The 16,145-nt window shown below is 38.3% G+C and overlaps 1 protein-coding gene across 1 annotated transcript in view; it reads right to left on the reverse strand.

Annotated features, from left to right (window-relative positions):
- Positions 1-16,145, reverse strand: part of exoc4 (exocyst complex component 4) — a gene marked incomplete in the record, with an annotated part of 120,461 nt that overhangs the window by 41,384 nt on the left and 62,932 nt on the right. The window contains 2 exon segments of the mRNA XM_014004799.1: positions 459-575; positions 784-880. Of these exon segments, the coding sequence (XP_013860253.1) occupies positions 459-575; positions 784-880 (214 nt within the window).

Consider the following 16,145-nt stretch of genomic DNA (forward strand, 5'->3'; position numbering starts at 1 on the left):
CTGAGGTGGAGAGGAGCAGATAGCCAAGGCCCGGCCCGGGCTGCACCAGGACGCCCGGCCAGCCCCCCGCCGCAGAGAAGCCACGCCCATGACCACCCCACCACACCATCAACGACCAAATGCACCCCCCCAGCCGTCCACCCCCTGGAACCCGGCAGCCACCCCGACCAGGGGGCCACCCACAGGAATCAAGAGCCACACTTCAGGAGACCAAGCAGCACCAGGGAGGATGGAGAGCCAGCCCCACCCCCGGCAACTGTCCAAGCAACGCAAAAATTATGTATGCATACATGAGTGTAAAACTAAATTTTGTTCTTTGTAGTAAGATGAAATAGTGAAGGTAGTGAAAGCTGATATAGAGTATTGTATCTAACTAAAGGACCAGGTTAAGTTTTAACTAAAATGAACACTTTCACTAAATTAAGTACTAAGGCTTTAACACATCAGATGCTTCTCACCTGCAGCAGAGGTCTCTGGACGCCCAGTACCTTCATGGTATCAGCACTGGCAAGAATCTTCAAAGGGTCAGAAGTTTTACTCACTGTCTCAATTTCCTTGTTGATCTCTGTTCGCACCTGATGGTTCAGAATGAAAGGTTTTAACTAGAAAAGTAGCATGACATTTTGTTTTCCAAACAACTTGCAATCAAGCTGCAGACCCAAACAATAAACTGCCGATTTTCTCTGGATATTTGCAGCCAGTAATAATTATCCCAACAGTTGCTGCAATTTAAAACGGTTTTCTGCAGTTTCTATAAAAACATCATTTGGTTTATTCACTAACCTGGTTGAGGAAGAGGTCATTAATGTAGTAGGTGAGGAAAGCTCGAAGCTGGCACTGTTGACCTGGCCCCATGTTCATCTCTATCTCTTGAATGAACCTGGAAGAAGCAGTCAAGACAGGCAAACWTTAGAATTATGTAAAAGGAATATTTGTGAAAAGTGGCCGATTTGCAGCTCAAGTGTTTGAAAAGCTGTCACGGCAGCAATAAGAAAGATGAAGGAGGCCAGAAAAACAGTAGCTTTCTGGTCAAGCATCAATTGGTGGGTTAAGTTCTGCCATGGGAGCATATTTTGGAAAGCTATAAACGCCTCTGAATGTGTCTTAGTAAAAGGTAGTTAACCTAAAACGGTCCTGTGGAGCTGTTCAGAGTCATTATGACAAGACATTGGTTGTGATAGCTAACTCAAATTTCAGTATGTTGTGATGCATACAATTGTAAAAGAAAGATAAATTTAGCTTTTTACATGTCGTTGAATAATTTCAGATATTCAAGTATAATAAAAAATAATCAATGAGTTTGTTTTCTGGATTTTTTCTGAAAAACTAATGCCTGGCTGTATCAGATAAGGTCAGACAGTTATGTATGGGTTTGTAGAGGCACATACGCACATCATTTATCAGTGAATCACTGGTCACTGGCCTTGTCTCACACACACCACAGGGCAAGCCATGCAAGAGTAAGTACTTTCTCAAGCGCTCAGTCCATATAAATGTGCAAATAAATCAAACTCTTCACAAAAAGATTGGTTTTTTTTTTGACCTGGGAGACATTTAATGTATGACCTATACTAAGACAAGAAAAATGTTTTAGGTGACAATAACTTTGAGAAAAGAAAATATGAGGACAGAAGATAAACTTAATAGAGGAGTGAAGCTACAAAGATGACTCTAGAGGGGCATTTGGTTGGACATGGCCATTTTTAAAAGCATGAGAACTCTATTGCTAARACTGTTTCTTTGCTTTAGTGATGTGCTATGGATGCTGAAATGTGGCCAAACAGGGACACATGGTCTTTGCAGGAATATAGATCATTGCAGGTGGTTTATCGATTGATAAAGCCAAGTTAGCATAAACATGTTCATAAAAATATAAAAAGTACAGAACACTACTCAGCATCTGTAMCCAATTAATCAGCAACAGAAGAGGAAGACCATTTGTGTGTGTGTCAAGAGAGAGACAGCGTGAGCAAGGAACTTAAACCCACTCTAAATCCTCCATTGATTCCCACTGAAACTCTACCACAACAGAAAGCTAAGTAGGAAAAACTCTTCTGTGGCCTCATTAAAACCGTCAAGCTTGCAAAACAATGAAACTCGGCTACAGAGCTTACCAGCATAAATATAAGAACACCACAATTCAAACACGTCCTTTTAAAGAAAAGGAAATGCTGACAGCTTCATTTTCAGGAATTGATCTTAGAAAAGAAGTTTAAATGTGTGTCATGTTGTTCTGCGAGTTATTGTGCGCTGTCATTACTGTCATTGTTTCAATACATATGTCAAGATGATGGATCTCTGAGTTACTGTGTGAACATAGATGGATTTTGTAGACAGGGGTGATAATGCTTGAGTAATGTAACACCAGACTGGGCAGTAAAATGGCTTTGTCTTTCCAAAGCACCTTCTGGCACAAAGCTGTTGGCCCCCTTTTACAGTATACTGAGCTTATGGGTGATGCAATGAAGTTTAGGCAGGAAAAACTGGCCTTAAAAAAGCCTGTTAGCTCAAAGAGTAAGTTCAGTGGGAGAACATGAATTTTATCTAAGTATTAGAGTTTCAAATGGTCTTGTCTGAATTCCCTTTTTAGATAATAGTTGTAAAAGTTTAGCTATGTCTCAATTCAGGGGTTGCAATCCCCGAATTTAGAAACAGCTACCTCTAGAACAAGAAAAGTCATTTTTTAACATTAGGTAGACAAAATACCTTTTAGAAATTTTTAAAGGTTAAACAAATATTTTTTATAAATACAGAGCACATCCATCAAGGTTGATTCACCTGAATAAGTGTGTAGACAACAGGTCATGCCTAAGTCACACAACATACTAAATAAATAACACAAAAACGTAGATATTCTCCTTCAATTAAGTTAAGAATAACATCATTCAGCGCTATTATTTCTAGTCGAAATTCGATGACCCAAAAAGCTGCTGCTAGGGTTCTAGTGAGAGCTGGAAGCAGATACAGTATCATATCTACAGTTTTAGCTTCTCTCCACTGGCTCCCTGTCAAATTCAGAATATAATTTAATATTTTACTACTAACACACAAAGCTCTCAACAACCAAGCTCTATTTTACATTAAATATCTTATTGTTTTTAAACAGAGCCGTTCATTCTCAGACTGCAGGTTTACTTGGGGTTTCTAGAGTTTCTAAAAGTAGAATGGAGGCAGAGCTTTCAGTTATCAAGCTCCTCTCTTGTGRAACCAACTTCCAGTTTCTGTCTGTGAGGCTGACACCCTGTCTAATTTTAAGAATAGACTGAAGACTTTCCTTTTTGATAAATCCTATAGTTATAGTTAGCTTCTTGAATTATCCCAGTATACTGCATCCGAACTGCCAAAATCGTGTTTGACCAGTTTGTGGATAAATGTCGAGTGATGAGTCTCTGACTTTTTTTCCCACATTGTTGACTGTAGTGGGACGAAATCCCATGCAGTGACGTATGCTGCAGCAGGAGGGGTTTCCCAGGAGCTCGCGCGGGGTGTCTCATCAGGGAGCTATGGTGTGTGTGAAAACGAATGCCGAACAACCACGTGATGGCGCAACGTCCGGTAGGCTGCCGAGCGACTATACTGCCAGYTTTAGTCATACCGCTATAGGTTTGTCTGTTGTCTCTTTTCCAGAGGAAATTACCCCTGAACCAGTCTTTCTGTGTTTGTCTGTGTCTCTTTTCTGTCCTTTCAAACCCAGTCAGTCAAGGCAGGTAGGCACCCATTGTGAGCCTGGTTCTGCTGGAGGTTTCTTCCTACTAAAATTGAGTTTTTCCTTTCCACTGTCGCCAATGTGCTTGCTCAGGATGGGAGACTGAGACGTAGTGATTCAATGCAATCTATTGGCTTCCTCGGTTTGATTGTTCTTTGTACAGTGCCCTGAGACAACGTTTGTTCTATCTTGGGTGACGTAGTGTTTGGGGGAGTCAACCTGTAACCCGAGGGTCGCCGGTTCGACCCCCATTCCAGCCATTGTGTCCTTGGGCAAGACACTTCACCTGTCTTGCCTACTGAAGGTGGTCAGAGGGTCTGGTGGCACAAGTGCATGGCAGCCCCACCTCTGTCAGTGGCTACAATGTAGCTTACCACCATTAGTGTGTGAATGGGTGGGTTCCCATGGGGCTTGATAAAGCGCTATATAAGTTTAGACCATTTACCATTTGGCACTATATAATCAAACTGAACTGAATTTTTCTTTCCCCAAAATCCATGAACTAGTTTTGAGGCTTCTGTAATTGGACCCAATGCAACATTTGTTTTGTTGCTTTCATTGTGAGGTGACAACAAAACACACCAGTCAACCATATGGCAGCTGGATGCAGAGGAGGTGTCGGCCATGTTGCTAAGGAGAAGCTGTAGGGACACACAGCAGCAGGATTACAGTGTGGACTGTGTGTGAAATCTTAATACATCTAAATAATCTGATTTTCTACCCTCACGTGTATCCACATACATACACAAACGTCACGTTTCCAAACACCTTAAAAACAGCGTGGAGGGCAAAAAATGGGATGACTAAAAGAACAGCAAGACAGTGAGATTGTGTGGTGCCAATTAATGAACTGACTGTAATAAACATTGCCGCTGATCACAGCAGTGATAAATGCAGTGTCTATGATTTTCAAATACTCAAACTGTCCAATTAGACTAAAAGAGAGCAGATGCTTGACAACAGGGAGCTGCAGTCCATGGCGTCCAGTAAAGAGAAAAATCTGTCAAACCAAGAAGCCACCKTACTGCTGTGACAGACTGAACAGTGGGTGTATCGTGAAATAAAACACTGCAAAACATTTTAGCAATTGTTTAGGTCATTTATGAGCTGACAAAAAAACAAGATATTACAGAAATAATTTGTAATAGGTCTGAGTGATATGGCTGAAAAATGTATCACGATATAAATATTTCATATTAGAGAATATTGATAATTAGTGATTAGTTTTTTGTTTTACCTATTTGAAAAAAAGGACCAGGAGAAAAAAAAAGGCTGGTTAATACTGCCAATCACATGACCTTTCCTCTTTTATCTACAATTTCCCCTTGAGCTGTTGCACTCATTTTCTCCTTTCACTCCATGTTGTTCTTTAGTTTTGAACGTTATGAGGCATAATGATAAAACATGAAACTGCTGCTGCACGTTACTCAACTGGTTGTTGAGAACTTCAACAGTTCAATATTCTTTTTGTGTTTTTTCTTTTTTCTTAATTATAATGCAAGAGGATAGGTTGTCATTCCTTTCATTATGTAACTTTGATTTATAAAATGATAACTTGTAGTTAAAAGAAAATATAAATAAAAAAATATAAAGAACATTATTATTTTGTTTATTAAAGAAAATAAAATGTCTCTTTTGAGGGAGGTCTTCTGAGACCAGGATCAAAGACAGGTGGAAATGTTTCAGGGTATCTGCAGGTTTTAGCAAGTCAAATTTAAGACTTTTTAAGAACTTTTTAATACCAACTTGAATGAAATTTAAGAATAAAAATATAAGCAATGTGTTGCTCAATAAAACATGTTTAATGTAAATTCAATTATAGTATATTCAGTGCTCTCTGGTTAAATTAGCTGCATTTTACAAGTGCAGAATTTGTTTGGAAACAGCCAACATAAAATACATCTACTAAATACATTCATGGCATGAAACTTGTGTTTTAATCTCCAGTTTTGCTTTTATACAAAAATAAATCACCCAGCCAAGTGTCTATAAATATGCATTTTAACCTGCAGCATCACAATCCAGCAAAGGTCTGAAGGAAGAGAGGTTTTTTACAACTTTTCTGTAGTTTAGTTTTATGTAATATCAGTGTCTTGAATTGAGGTGCTCTGATATATTTGAAAAATTATAGCACATAAAGTTCCTTTATAAAGAATAAATTACATTTCATTCAAAGGGAATATTTGCAGGATTATAGCTCATGTAGTCATACTGATTAATGATTTGCGATCCTTCTAAAAGGCAACTTTAATCGCTTCTGCCCAACAAAATTTAAGACCTTTGAGTAACAAATTTAAGACCAACTTGCAAACTTTAAAACAATTTAAGACTTTATAAGGCCTTAATTTTAGATATGTGAATTTAAGACTTTTTAAGGATTTTTAAGGACCCGCGGACACCCTGTGTTTATTCCCCCTCGGGGTGACCCCTACACTAGCTTACTGTAAGGGTCAGCTTACACTTCTTATAACAAGGTTATAAGAGTAAATTAATTAGCAAGGATCTCTTATTTTGGATAAACATTTCTTTAGTGCAAGAATGAATGGACACAAAAAGTAGCTCTCAGTCAATGAATGCTGATTTGAACCATAGTATGCGATCATTTATTTTACAAATCATACAAAATTGACTATAGAGTACACCTGATTGTGAACAATTAATTTCCTATAAAAAGTTTTGGGACCAACAATAACGAGCTTTTAACTTCTTAATTGTTAACCACACTTAATTAGAAACACAAACATCAGTTTAGATGTKAAATACCAGACATTTGAGGCTGTTTATCTTAGGAGTTTGCAAGGCAAGGTTAAGAAAAAGGTTGAAGAAAGGTGCTAGCTTTTCTATATTTTATCTTAACTAAGGGTGAAGCGTTCTGTGCTCTTTGACTCATTTAGCGTCCACGTCAGCAGTAACCAGAAGACAAGGCCTCGACTGGAACCCAGGTTTTAAATAAAACTTCCGTCTGGAGAGTTTCTGAAGGTGGATAAACCAGGCGTGGTTTTCCACACTGTGAGGTTTCCCCATTGGCGTGAAGGGGCCAAACCTGACACAGTTTTCAGCTTTTGATTCCCCGGAGAGAATCTAGCTGTCAGAGTGACTGACGGCGGTCAGTCACCTTTTTCTCACTCTCTTTCTTTTCTCTGCACTAGACGGGCGGAAACTATTAGTTCCTAAAAGCTTAGAGAATCTATGGTCCGCCCTCCAGAAGGTTAGATTAGAAAAAGAAATTATCATGGAAAGTGTTAGTTTCAGAACTCGCTGTGCCCTCCGGAAACAAAACAAAGATTATTGCTGCTGCTGTGTGGTTCAGAACAAAACATTTTATGACCTTTTTTAATTATCTGATGAGCACTTATTTAAAACATTACTGAAAGAAAAATGAATTGCTTCAAGTTCAAAACATTTGCAAATATGATTCAGACAAGTAAAACATTGATATTTCATCAACTTAAACCATAAAGATTATTTTAGTTAAATAAGAATTTTTTCCACAGAAAAACCATACGTAGCTGAAATCATACTGAGGGAGAAAAGAGATCTGTCCTCTCTTCTCCTGTAACTTTGATAAACATTCTCTGATTATCAAAATGCGTAATACCTTCAGTTAAGAGAACACTAAATCAAATAAAAGAAGATTCTTCTGTTTTTATCTGATTTAGAAGGAAAGTGGCCTGGGGTGGCCTAAATACAGTTCTACATAAGTGGAACTGAGTTTTTGTCCATTCGAAGGCCCATCAGAGGACTGAGAGTCCAAGATAGTTCCTTGATAATTTGACTCGAGGTGACCCTTACACTTACCAAAGAGTGAGAGTTAGTGAGTTGATGCCGCAAAACTTGCTTAGCTGAGCCGTGAGTTGTGGAGCAGCTGTGAAATTATCAACATTTTATTGGACATATTTTTTATTGATACAGATCATGTGTCTATCATGATGAATATCATTGTTTTATTGCCCAGCCCTAATTTTTAGACACAACTGCTTGTTATTTTGCAGGATTTTTTGTCTTTGTCTATTAAATTACATCCCTTTGACTTGCTGACAGTGGTAATTTACTCTGTCTTGTGTGTTCTTGGATACAGTTAAGAGAAAAACTAACAGATCGTTTACCAAATATAATAATAAATTATTCTTCATTTATTGAAATACTGCAATAACTCCTGAATTCACATCATACCTTATGCAAACCAAACATTTTATTAAACATCAGCAAAAAGCTTTTTTTAAGAAACAAAATGAATACAGATTCAGCATCACTGCACCAGTCACACTCCAAACTCAGTGTCTTAGCTGCAACTAAGGAATGTCCTTGACAGCATGCAATTATCTGTCATTAGGAAACAGATGTCAGAGYCTTGGGTCTGAGCAGGATAATTGTAGATGTCATGCCCTACGTGTATGTAACTTAAAAGAAAAAAAAATATCCCGACAGACATAGTGCAGTTATACTAACAAAGATAAGATGGATAAAACATCTCACTGTAACCTGTGGCTTTATGATTCTACCAACAAAACTTATCTTCTTTATCCAGACAGCTAAAATAAATGAGAACAGAAAAGGATGAGATATTTCTTGACAACGGCTTTGAATTTATTTTCCACTATAAGGTAACAAATGCTTCTTCAAATGGAAAGTGTAGGGATCTCATCATCTATCTCTATCTGCAGCCACAGTGTAATGATGTTGAAAGAGAAATAGGATAAAGACAACGATTCAAGAAAGACAGCAGAATAAGAGTGTGCTGAGATCGATTAGGGACTCAGCATTTTTTAAATCTCCCACAATTCCCCTCAGGCACGAACCTATCAGCTCTGGTGAATTCTGATTTCGTCGCTCAGAGGAAAGCTTGTTCTGTCACACACCAAGGACAGTGCAAGCTGCACCTCAGCCAACTAGGAGAGTGTGAGTGCGGATGTGTGTGTGCCTCTGCATACGTGCATCACATGTCCAATCTTTCTGATTCACACGTCAATACAGCACATCAATACATCATGGTTAAGACAACTGAAATCACTTATTTACATTATTTCCCCATGCTGCACAACCCAGTCACTTGAGGCATATTTGAAAATCGTAAAAGGTTTTAATAGTTGGGGATTCTATGGGTTTTGTGGCACAATAAACATTAGCTTTCATTCCAAATGATTAGTCAATAAATGCTAGAAATGCAGCTTTYAGTGTTATTGGATTGCACATTCAATAATCATTCTGGGGTAATTTTACACACTCCAGTACACACTATTTATTTTTTCTTTAACGGTGACAGATTATTGAAGTGACACCTGAGAATATAAACTGGCACACAAAGCTTCTGTGGCTGTACAGTATCACTGAACCAAAAAAGAGAGGATGAAATWCAGACAGTATGATTGTTTCAGATATTATCTTTAACTACTTTTTGTCCCTAAGCAATGCTGCCTTAAAATACATTATTGTGCACCGTAGTATTATATGAAACACGTAATCATTACCAGCACCACAAGATGGCAGTACGTCAGCTTTCTCYATCAGCTCTGGCGGCATGACCAGTTGATAGAAAACCTTTATTTTTGTTTATCACAAGCAGGTTTTGAGAAAGAATTAAGATTCCAAATGGTGTGCAGCATCCGCAACTTGTACAGAATTTGCTGCATGGGTGTGYACATGAGACAAAAAAGAAAAAATAAGAAATGCTGTAATGGTGGAGCTTCCTCCCTTTTTTTTAATATGACAATGCTGTGTGTGTGATTAAGAGCGTGATTATGTGTTTTCATCAGTCCCTGATGAAATGCATATGGTCTTCCCACACACCGCCCACGTCTCTGCCAGAATCCCTACTGTTATCCTCTGCTCCTGGCCCCAGACGCAGCCTCTTTAACACTGAAGGCTTCTGGTGTTCTTGTAATGTATGTGTTTGAAGTAAGCGAGGTGGTATATATGCGCGTGCAGGAGTAGGTGTGGAGCCATAAGCATGCGTTTGTGCAAGRRAAAAAAARRAAAAGAAGGAACACAACGATATGCAAATGTATTATGGAAATTAGGTGAATGAGTGYGTCTGCATGTTTACAGCTGCAGGTCTAAATGGGCTTCCTAATCAGAAGCTTTACTTCGAACAGCAAGATTAATGCAATTTAAAAGAGAAGTCTACATTCATGTGACCCTTTTTCACGCAGCCTTCATGTAGACCATAATGGATGACAGAAGAAAATAACTATCATTATGATACAATCTATTAGTGTTGATTGTTTCACATTCTTGACCCCATCACAAAATGAAAATGTATTCATACATTTTAGAGTACATTAAGRAGTTTAGTTTGTAAAAACTTTGCAAAATTCTGACAATTAATACTTTTTAAGTCTTCCCATCTTACTGAAAAATTCTCAATAATAGTTASAACCAGCTTGAAAAAAGTTCTGCATTTGTTATGACCTTTGATATAAAACCCCTTTAAAAAAATTGTAACTCTGGTAACCAAGAAGATGGAGGGAATCAAGCTTGGGATGTGCCACTTCTAGCCTGAATTGTACTGATATACAGTAATGTCTCAGTCAAATGTTATCACAGCAAAAACAAAAACACCCATTTGAGGGGCAGATCCCATGGTCACTGAATGTTGCTGTAAAGTTATATGCTTTATGAAATAGTCCTAAGCTTAAATCAATGCTCCAAGGAGTCTTTTTTTATGTTTTCGATGCTCTGTTATGGCTTTTGCTGACAGACAAAAGGCTGTGGAGCCAAGTGCCTATAATGGAGTTTTTTTGTAACACATCAGGAAACCAAAGACATTTCTGCTTAGAAGTAGAGAGCAAGAGCAGAAATAACACTTGTGTGATACACATTATGCCTTTAAAAACTTGTTCTTGCATGTAATTACATATCAACAGACACAAGCTTAAATTTTCTGTAGATCTTATAGGAATACCTAAATAGTTTTGTCAACAACTTGCATCTGTCAAACCATTTTTGCATTAGAAAAACTTTCAAAGTTCTTGGATTTAAAATCTTTTGACAATCATATGGGTTAATTCTTACACTTGATTAATAAATTACTGACTTGCCTATGACTAATGAACCAGACTGGTTTATGCTGGTGTTAAGTCTAATTCATCCAGAACATGGTAATCCTAACAAATTTAATCAAATGCAGCTGGACTTAGGCTCCACGGATGAGCAGTAAACCATCCTAAAGAAGTCCAGTTGCCTTTGATTCAATTTGCAAGGATGAACTGCTTTAGTTGTTCTTCAGGCCAAACTGAGTTAAGGGTTGAGTACCTCTGATAGGTCATAAATAACTCCATAATCACTACGAGGAGGATGTAGATGGCATTCTTTGTTCAAAATGGAAAAGCAGTGAAGAAATAGAATAAAATCAATGACTTAATGGTGAAAGGCCTTCCCTAAAAAGTCAGGAAATTGGTAAGAAGATACTTGATCTACACTCACAAGTTGAAAAGCTTGGGGCAGCTGAGTGTAGGAAAAAGAGTGGCTCKGCCAATTAGAAGGTTGTGGGTAAACTGCTGCTTGACAAGACAAATTGTCCATGGGCAAGACATTAAACCCCACTTTTTCTGTGATGCTCTCATTTTTTTTGTATTTTTGTATGAATAAAAAAAACTATGGCATAACCTGTAAAACTGTATAAACTCATTGTTGATAAAATGCGTGTATTAACTGATCTGCTCAATTTTAATTTAAAGAGGCTTCGGTGGTTAACAAGCAAACAGTACATTATGTAAACACATGTTCAACTCTACCAATATTCTGTTATACTAAAATCATACTATAGTTTGTTACACTCACTGTGGTTTTAGTTGGGTACATGATACATTCAAAAAATTAGTTTTTATATAGTTAAGGTGAAGCACCGGAYGGACCTCACTGTGACAAAAGGCTAATTGAAATTTATTTTAAAATGAGTACAAAAGGACCTCTAAAAACTTCAGAAAGGTCTGAAAACATCCTGTATTTACTTCGCATGAGCCTGCTCCTTCACGTGTATTGCTTGCATTGGCATTTTTATCTCTGCACACATTCCTGTTGTCAATGTGTGTGTGTGTGTGTGTGTGTGTGTGTGTGTGTGTGTGTGTGTGTTGGCATGTCGCAGTGTGGTGCAGACCAATTAAAAAGAGGAGATTGATGACCGGGGGCTCTGAGTAGCAGAAGCAGCAGTAGCAGACAGCCGCTTCCTGCAGACAACAGGAAATGAGATGGCCTTGTTTAGCTGACGCTGCCAACACCAACACCACAGAGCCTCAAAGACAAATCACCACCTTACAGCCACTATTGGCCTACTCTTACATCTTGCCACAGCATGCTCCCCACCCTCCATCTCTTTATCTCRTTTTAATTGTATTGAAGACTATGTCCCCAATTAGTCTTTTGTAGGGTACGGTAATGTAGTCGAGGTGCATTCAAAGGTACACAAACTGACGTTATATCTGTAATATCTTAAATCCTAACCAATTCCTTAAAACGTGGATGTGATACTTCAACTGGTGCTCTCTTATCATTCAAAAAAGATTAAGTTTCAGTTGACTTTTCATTTCTAAAGCAGAGTTGAGTATGTGGGTTGCTTCCATGAAAACCTTTCCATATATTCCTGATTACTGGACTTTGTGATGGAAGTCTAAAGCAACGGGACGTAATGGCCGTTAATGTATTTATTTCACATGCAGTGGCCTCAGCAGTAGGTGGAAGAACCATTCACAGTCACAATAGCCAGGCACCTCCTCCTCATGCTGCTCACCAGCTTGGTCACACACTGCTGCAGGATGACTTCCAATTCTTCAACCAGCATTTGTTTTAAGTCAATCAATATGGTGGCATTGGTCACTTTGGATCAAAACAAAATGTCCAAGCTTATTCCACAGGTGTTTATCTGGGTTTAAGTCAGAGCTGCAGGCAGGCCAGACCATTCTATCCACACCTAAATTATTCTCTAATAGACTCCACTCTCTGGGGGCAAGCATTCTCATCTTGGAGAACAGAGTTTGGTCCCAGACTGTGGAGGTATGTTATTGCCACTGGTTGCTCACATGCTATATCAGAAGATCCAAAACAAAAGTAAATAGTAGAGTAACCTATTTGGCAAGTTYTTCATGGGTGCAATCTACATTTTCAACTCTGACGCTCAACCCATTAATGTGTTTTCCTTACAAATGCGGCACCATCTAAGAGGACATAAACAGGTTCCAACAGTATAAGATTTATTGCCATGAAGTATTACAACAAAGAAATAACCAACCAAACATGAATTTCTTTACTTTTTGTGCTATGTGTGTATAAATAAAATCAGACACATCTCTACAGAGCTTGTTACACATAATAAAGATTAGTTTTAATGATTGAAAACATCATCTACATAAACAATTAAACACTACAATAAAATGATTATATTTTCTTACTTCCTGATTATTCCTGACTTATCCATTTTTATGCTGTTTGGTATTAATCACACACAAATAATGACTCCCCAAGTGAAAAAGAATCACAATAATTTAAGATCTGCACCTGACTTGAATWATGCATTGTTATTGCCATTTAATAGCAACATTTCTGTAAAACTCCCTTGAAAAAAATAGAACATATCCCCCATTCATTTTTAATGGAGGCTAACAGTTGCAATTTTTGTGTTCTTCATTTACTATCATTTGAATAGAGAACGGCTGTGGGACATGAGAGGAGGGGTTCAGCTCTCACGGGCTACATTGAGCCATTAAGTCCACAGAGAGGCAAAGATGCCCGAATGTCATAATGGGAGGCTACTGGGCCTAAATTACTGCTTTTGTGCTCACTGTACAATGTGCGTCAATAAAACCAGAGAAGCAGGTGATGGCTCTGTTCATGGCTGGGTTGTACGGGTGCACAGCCCTGTCTATTGCTTGTTTTCTTGATAACAACCTCCAATTGCTTAGTTCAGACACAGATGATTCTGTTTTCAAATAGCCAGGTGCAGACAACAATTGATCAGGTCAGACTGCATTCTGCTCATAATTTAAGTATTTTAAATGCTCACCTCCTGCTTATAAAACAAGTCTGATTAACAAGCAGAACTGTAATGGGCCTCCCACAGAGGACGCCTTTATTAAAATATTCCAGCAAATAAAAAACAAAGCTGATCAAGCAGAATGAGTCATTATCAAATGTTCATAACAAGAATTATCAATTAGTAATTCAAAAGATTATCAAAGGTGCCATAATGAATGACAATTTCAACTTGGACAAAAGTTTGACACATAAAGCAAATTACCAGAGAAAAATAAAAAATACATATCCACAAAAATACCAAAGCAATTGCAGCTGAGAAAGTGCAGTTTTATCTAATGCATTTATCTTTTTTTTTTTGTTAGAGTAAGTTCTCAGCCAAAAATAAATAAATAAATAAATAAATAAAATTAAAAATTAAAAATTCAGGTCAAAGCACAAAAAAGAAGTGAGCGCCTTGTACCTAATTAAAACATGATTCCCAAGTCTTGACACCAGAACCTGAGAGTTGTCAAAAAGAAAATATTTCAAATTGTGTGTCAGTGCTGAGTTCATGAAAAATAAAAATGATGGCAACTTTATGTAAGCAAGTGAAGAATTGATTTATAGGTTCAAGATAAAAATCATTACTGCAAATCTTACATTTTAAATAATAAGAAAAACAACAAATGGTACCTCTTTTCCCACCTCTGCTAAGGCTAACATAAATGTACACACATTCTAATCTATTCTAAGCAAAGCTGATGGTAATGGTGTAAACCTCTAAGCCACGGAAGGACACTCATGGTTCAGYGAATGACTCAGCAAGCCTGAAATGGCAACTATTCCTGGGAGAGCTAAGTGTTAGAGCACTTTTCACTACGCCTAAAAACTACTGAGAAAAACACTTAACCTGCACACAACACACAAAAAGGCCTGGCAGCAAAGATTGACATGAGTCAATTTTGGTCCAAAGGGAAAAAGTGAATGTTAAGTTGCCCTTAAGAAAGTAGGTGAGTTGAGGTCAAAATGATTGCCGAAAGGAAATGGCAACAGTCTTAATATTTTCTTAAGGACACCGTGGTCACAAGTGAAAAAATTCCATTCTGCTGAAATGTATTTAAAGAGTTTTTGCAATAACAGAAAAATGTGTACTTCCCAGCCATTTCACGCCAGAACTATATACAGTACTAACATAGCATACTCAATCACAGACATCTAAAGGTCGATGAATTCTATCAACTTGCAGCTATGGTGAGCCATTTCAGATTACATTTCCCCTCTGATTAAAAAAAGCACATTTTAAATTTATCACCTTATCGTCTTACTATATGCCTCTATCCTCTACTCTCCATCTCCCACCCTTCATGGTTCCTTCACCCCCCCAACGCTTCAGACTGCCCCCTTTCCCTCATCTTTCTCGCTTACCCCCTCTCCTGTAATTCCCTTGCCTCTTTCTATTTTTACTTCTACTTTGCTGTTATCTCTCTGTGGCACTATTTCAATACAACCCCCTCCCACTTCTTCACACCTTTCCCCATCTCTCCCTGTTAGCCTTCGACTCCTTTAAGAGCTTTATGTTAGTGCAGGACTTTCCATCCTGTGGCATCCAGCTAGTAAATTGAAATGGTTCCGGGAGATCAATTGAAGCCTGATTGAATTTAAAAAGAGAAAAGTGCCATAAGGAGGACTACTGGTGAGAGGTCTGTAATACACAGAAGGGCACGCGAAGTTATGACAGTGTTGACAGAGAACAAGAGCAGGGGGGCATGCAAGGTTAGAATAGGTGAAAAGAYGAGTAAAAGGGAGAAGTGAGGCCAAATGGAAGGTAGAGCTATGCAATGACAAGAAAATTAAAGCTGGATAAAATTGAAAAAAAGGGACAGAAGAATGACAGAAAAAAGAGAGGGTGATTGAAAATGTGTAAAACTCTTCTTCAGCATGAGCTGCAGCCTATTACCCACTGCACACAAGCAGATAAAAACACACAAGAAACAACCAAGTGTGCACCCTTGATAGTGACACCTCACCGAAATGCCTCAATCACGGTTTGCATGGCCTRGAGGGAACAAGGTGACAGGTCTCATATTGGAGACGGCCAACAAAATGCAATTCCAGGAAGTCCGCTCTAGGGCTGTGTGTCTGTCATACCTACAGCTCTGATARCACACCCACACATCACATTACAGTGTCGAAATAGCCACCTCTCAGCGCACAGGGCATCCACGAAATGAAAGTGGCAATACTTCCAACGGCACCTTCCCCCCACCACACCAAACACTGCTGTTTGTGTATACATTACTAACGGGGGGAAAATATGATGTTAGGGGTTAAATTATTCATTGATCCTTTTATAGCCTCGCCGAAACTGTTTTTTTTTTTTTTTTTTTAACAAAATTTTTTTTTTTTTTTTTTTTTTTTTTGTAATGTCATGTCTTCGTCGCTGTGTGAGAGCGTGTGTCCAAGCTGAAAGGGCTCTCTAGGGAAGGAGGCAACC

The sequence above is a fragment of the Austrofundulus limnaeus genome, unplaced genomic scaffold (genome assembly GCF_001266775.1).
Source record: "Austrofundulus limnaeus strain Quisiro unplaced genomic scaffold, Austrofundulus_limnaeus-1.0 Scaffold26, whole genome shotgun sequence".
NCBI classification, from domain to species: domain Eukaryota; kingdom Metazoa; phylum Chordata; class Actinopteri; order Cyprinodontiformes; family Rivulidae; genus Austrofundulus; species Austrofundulus limnaeus.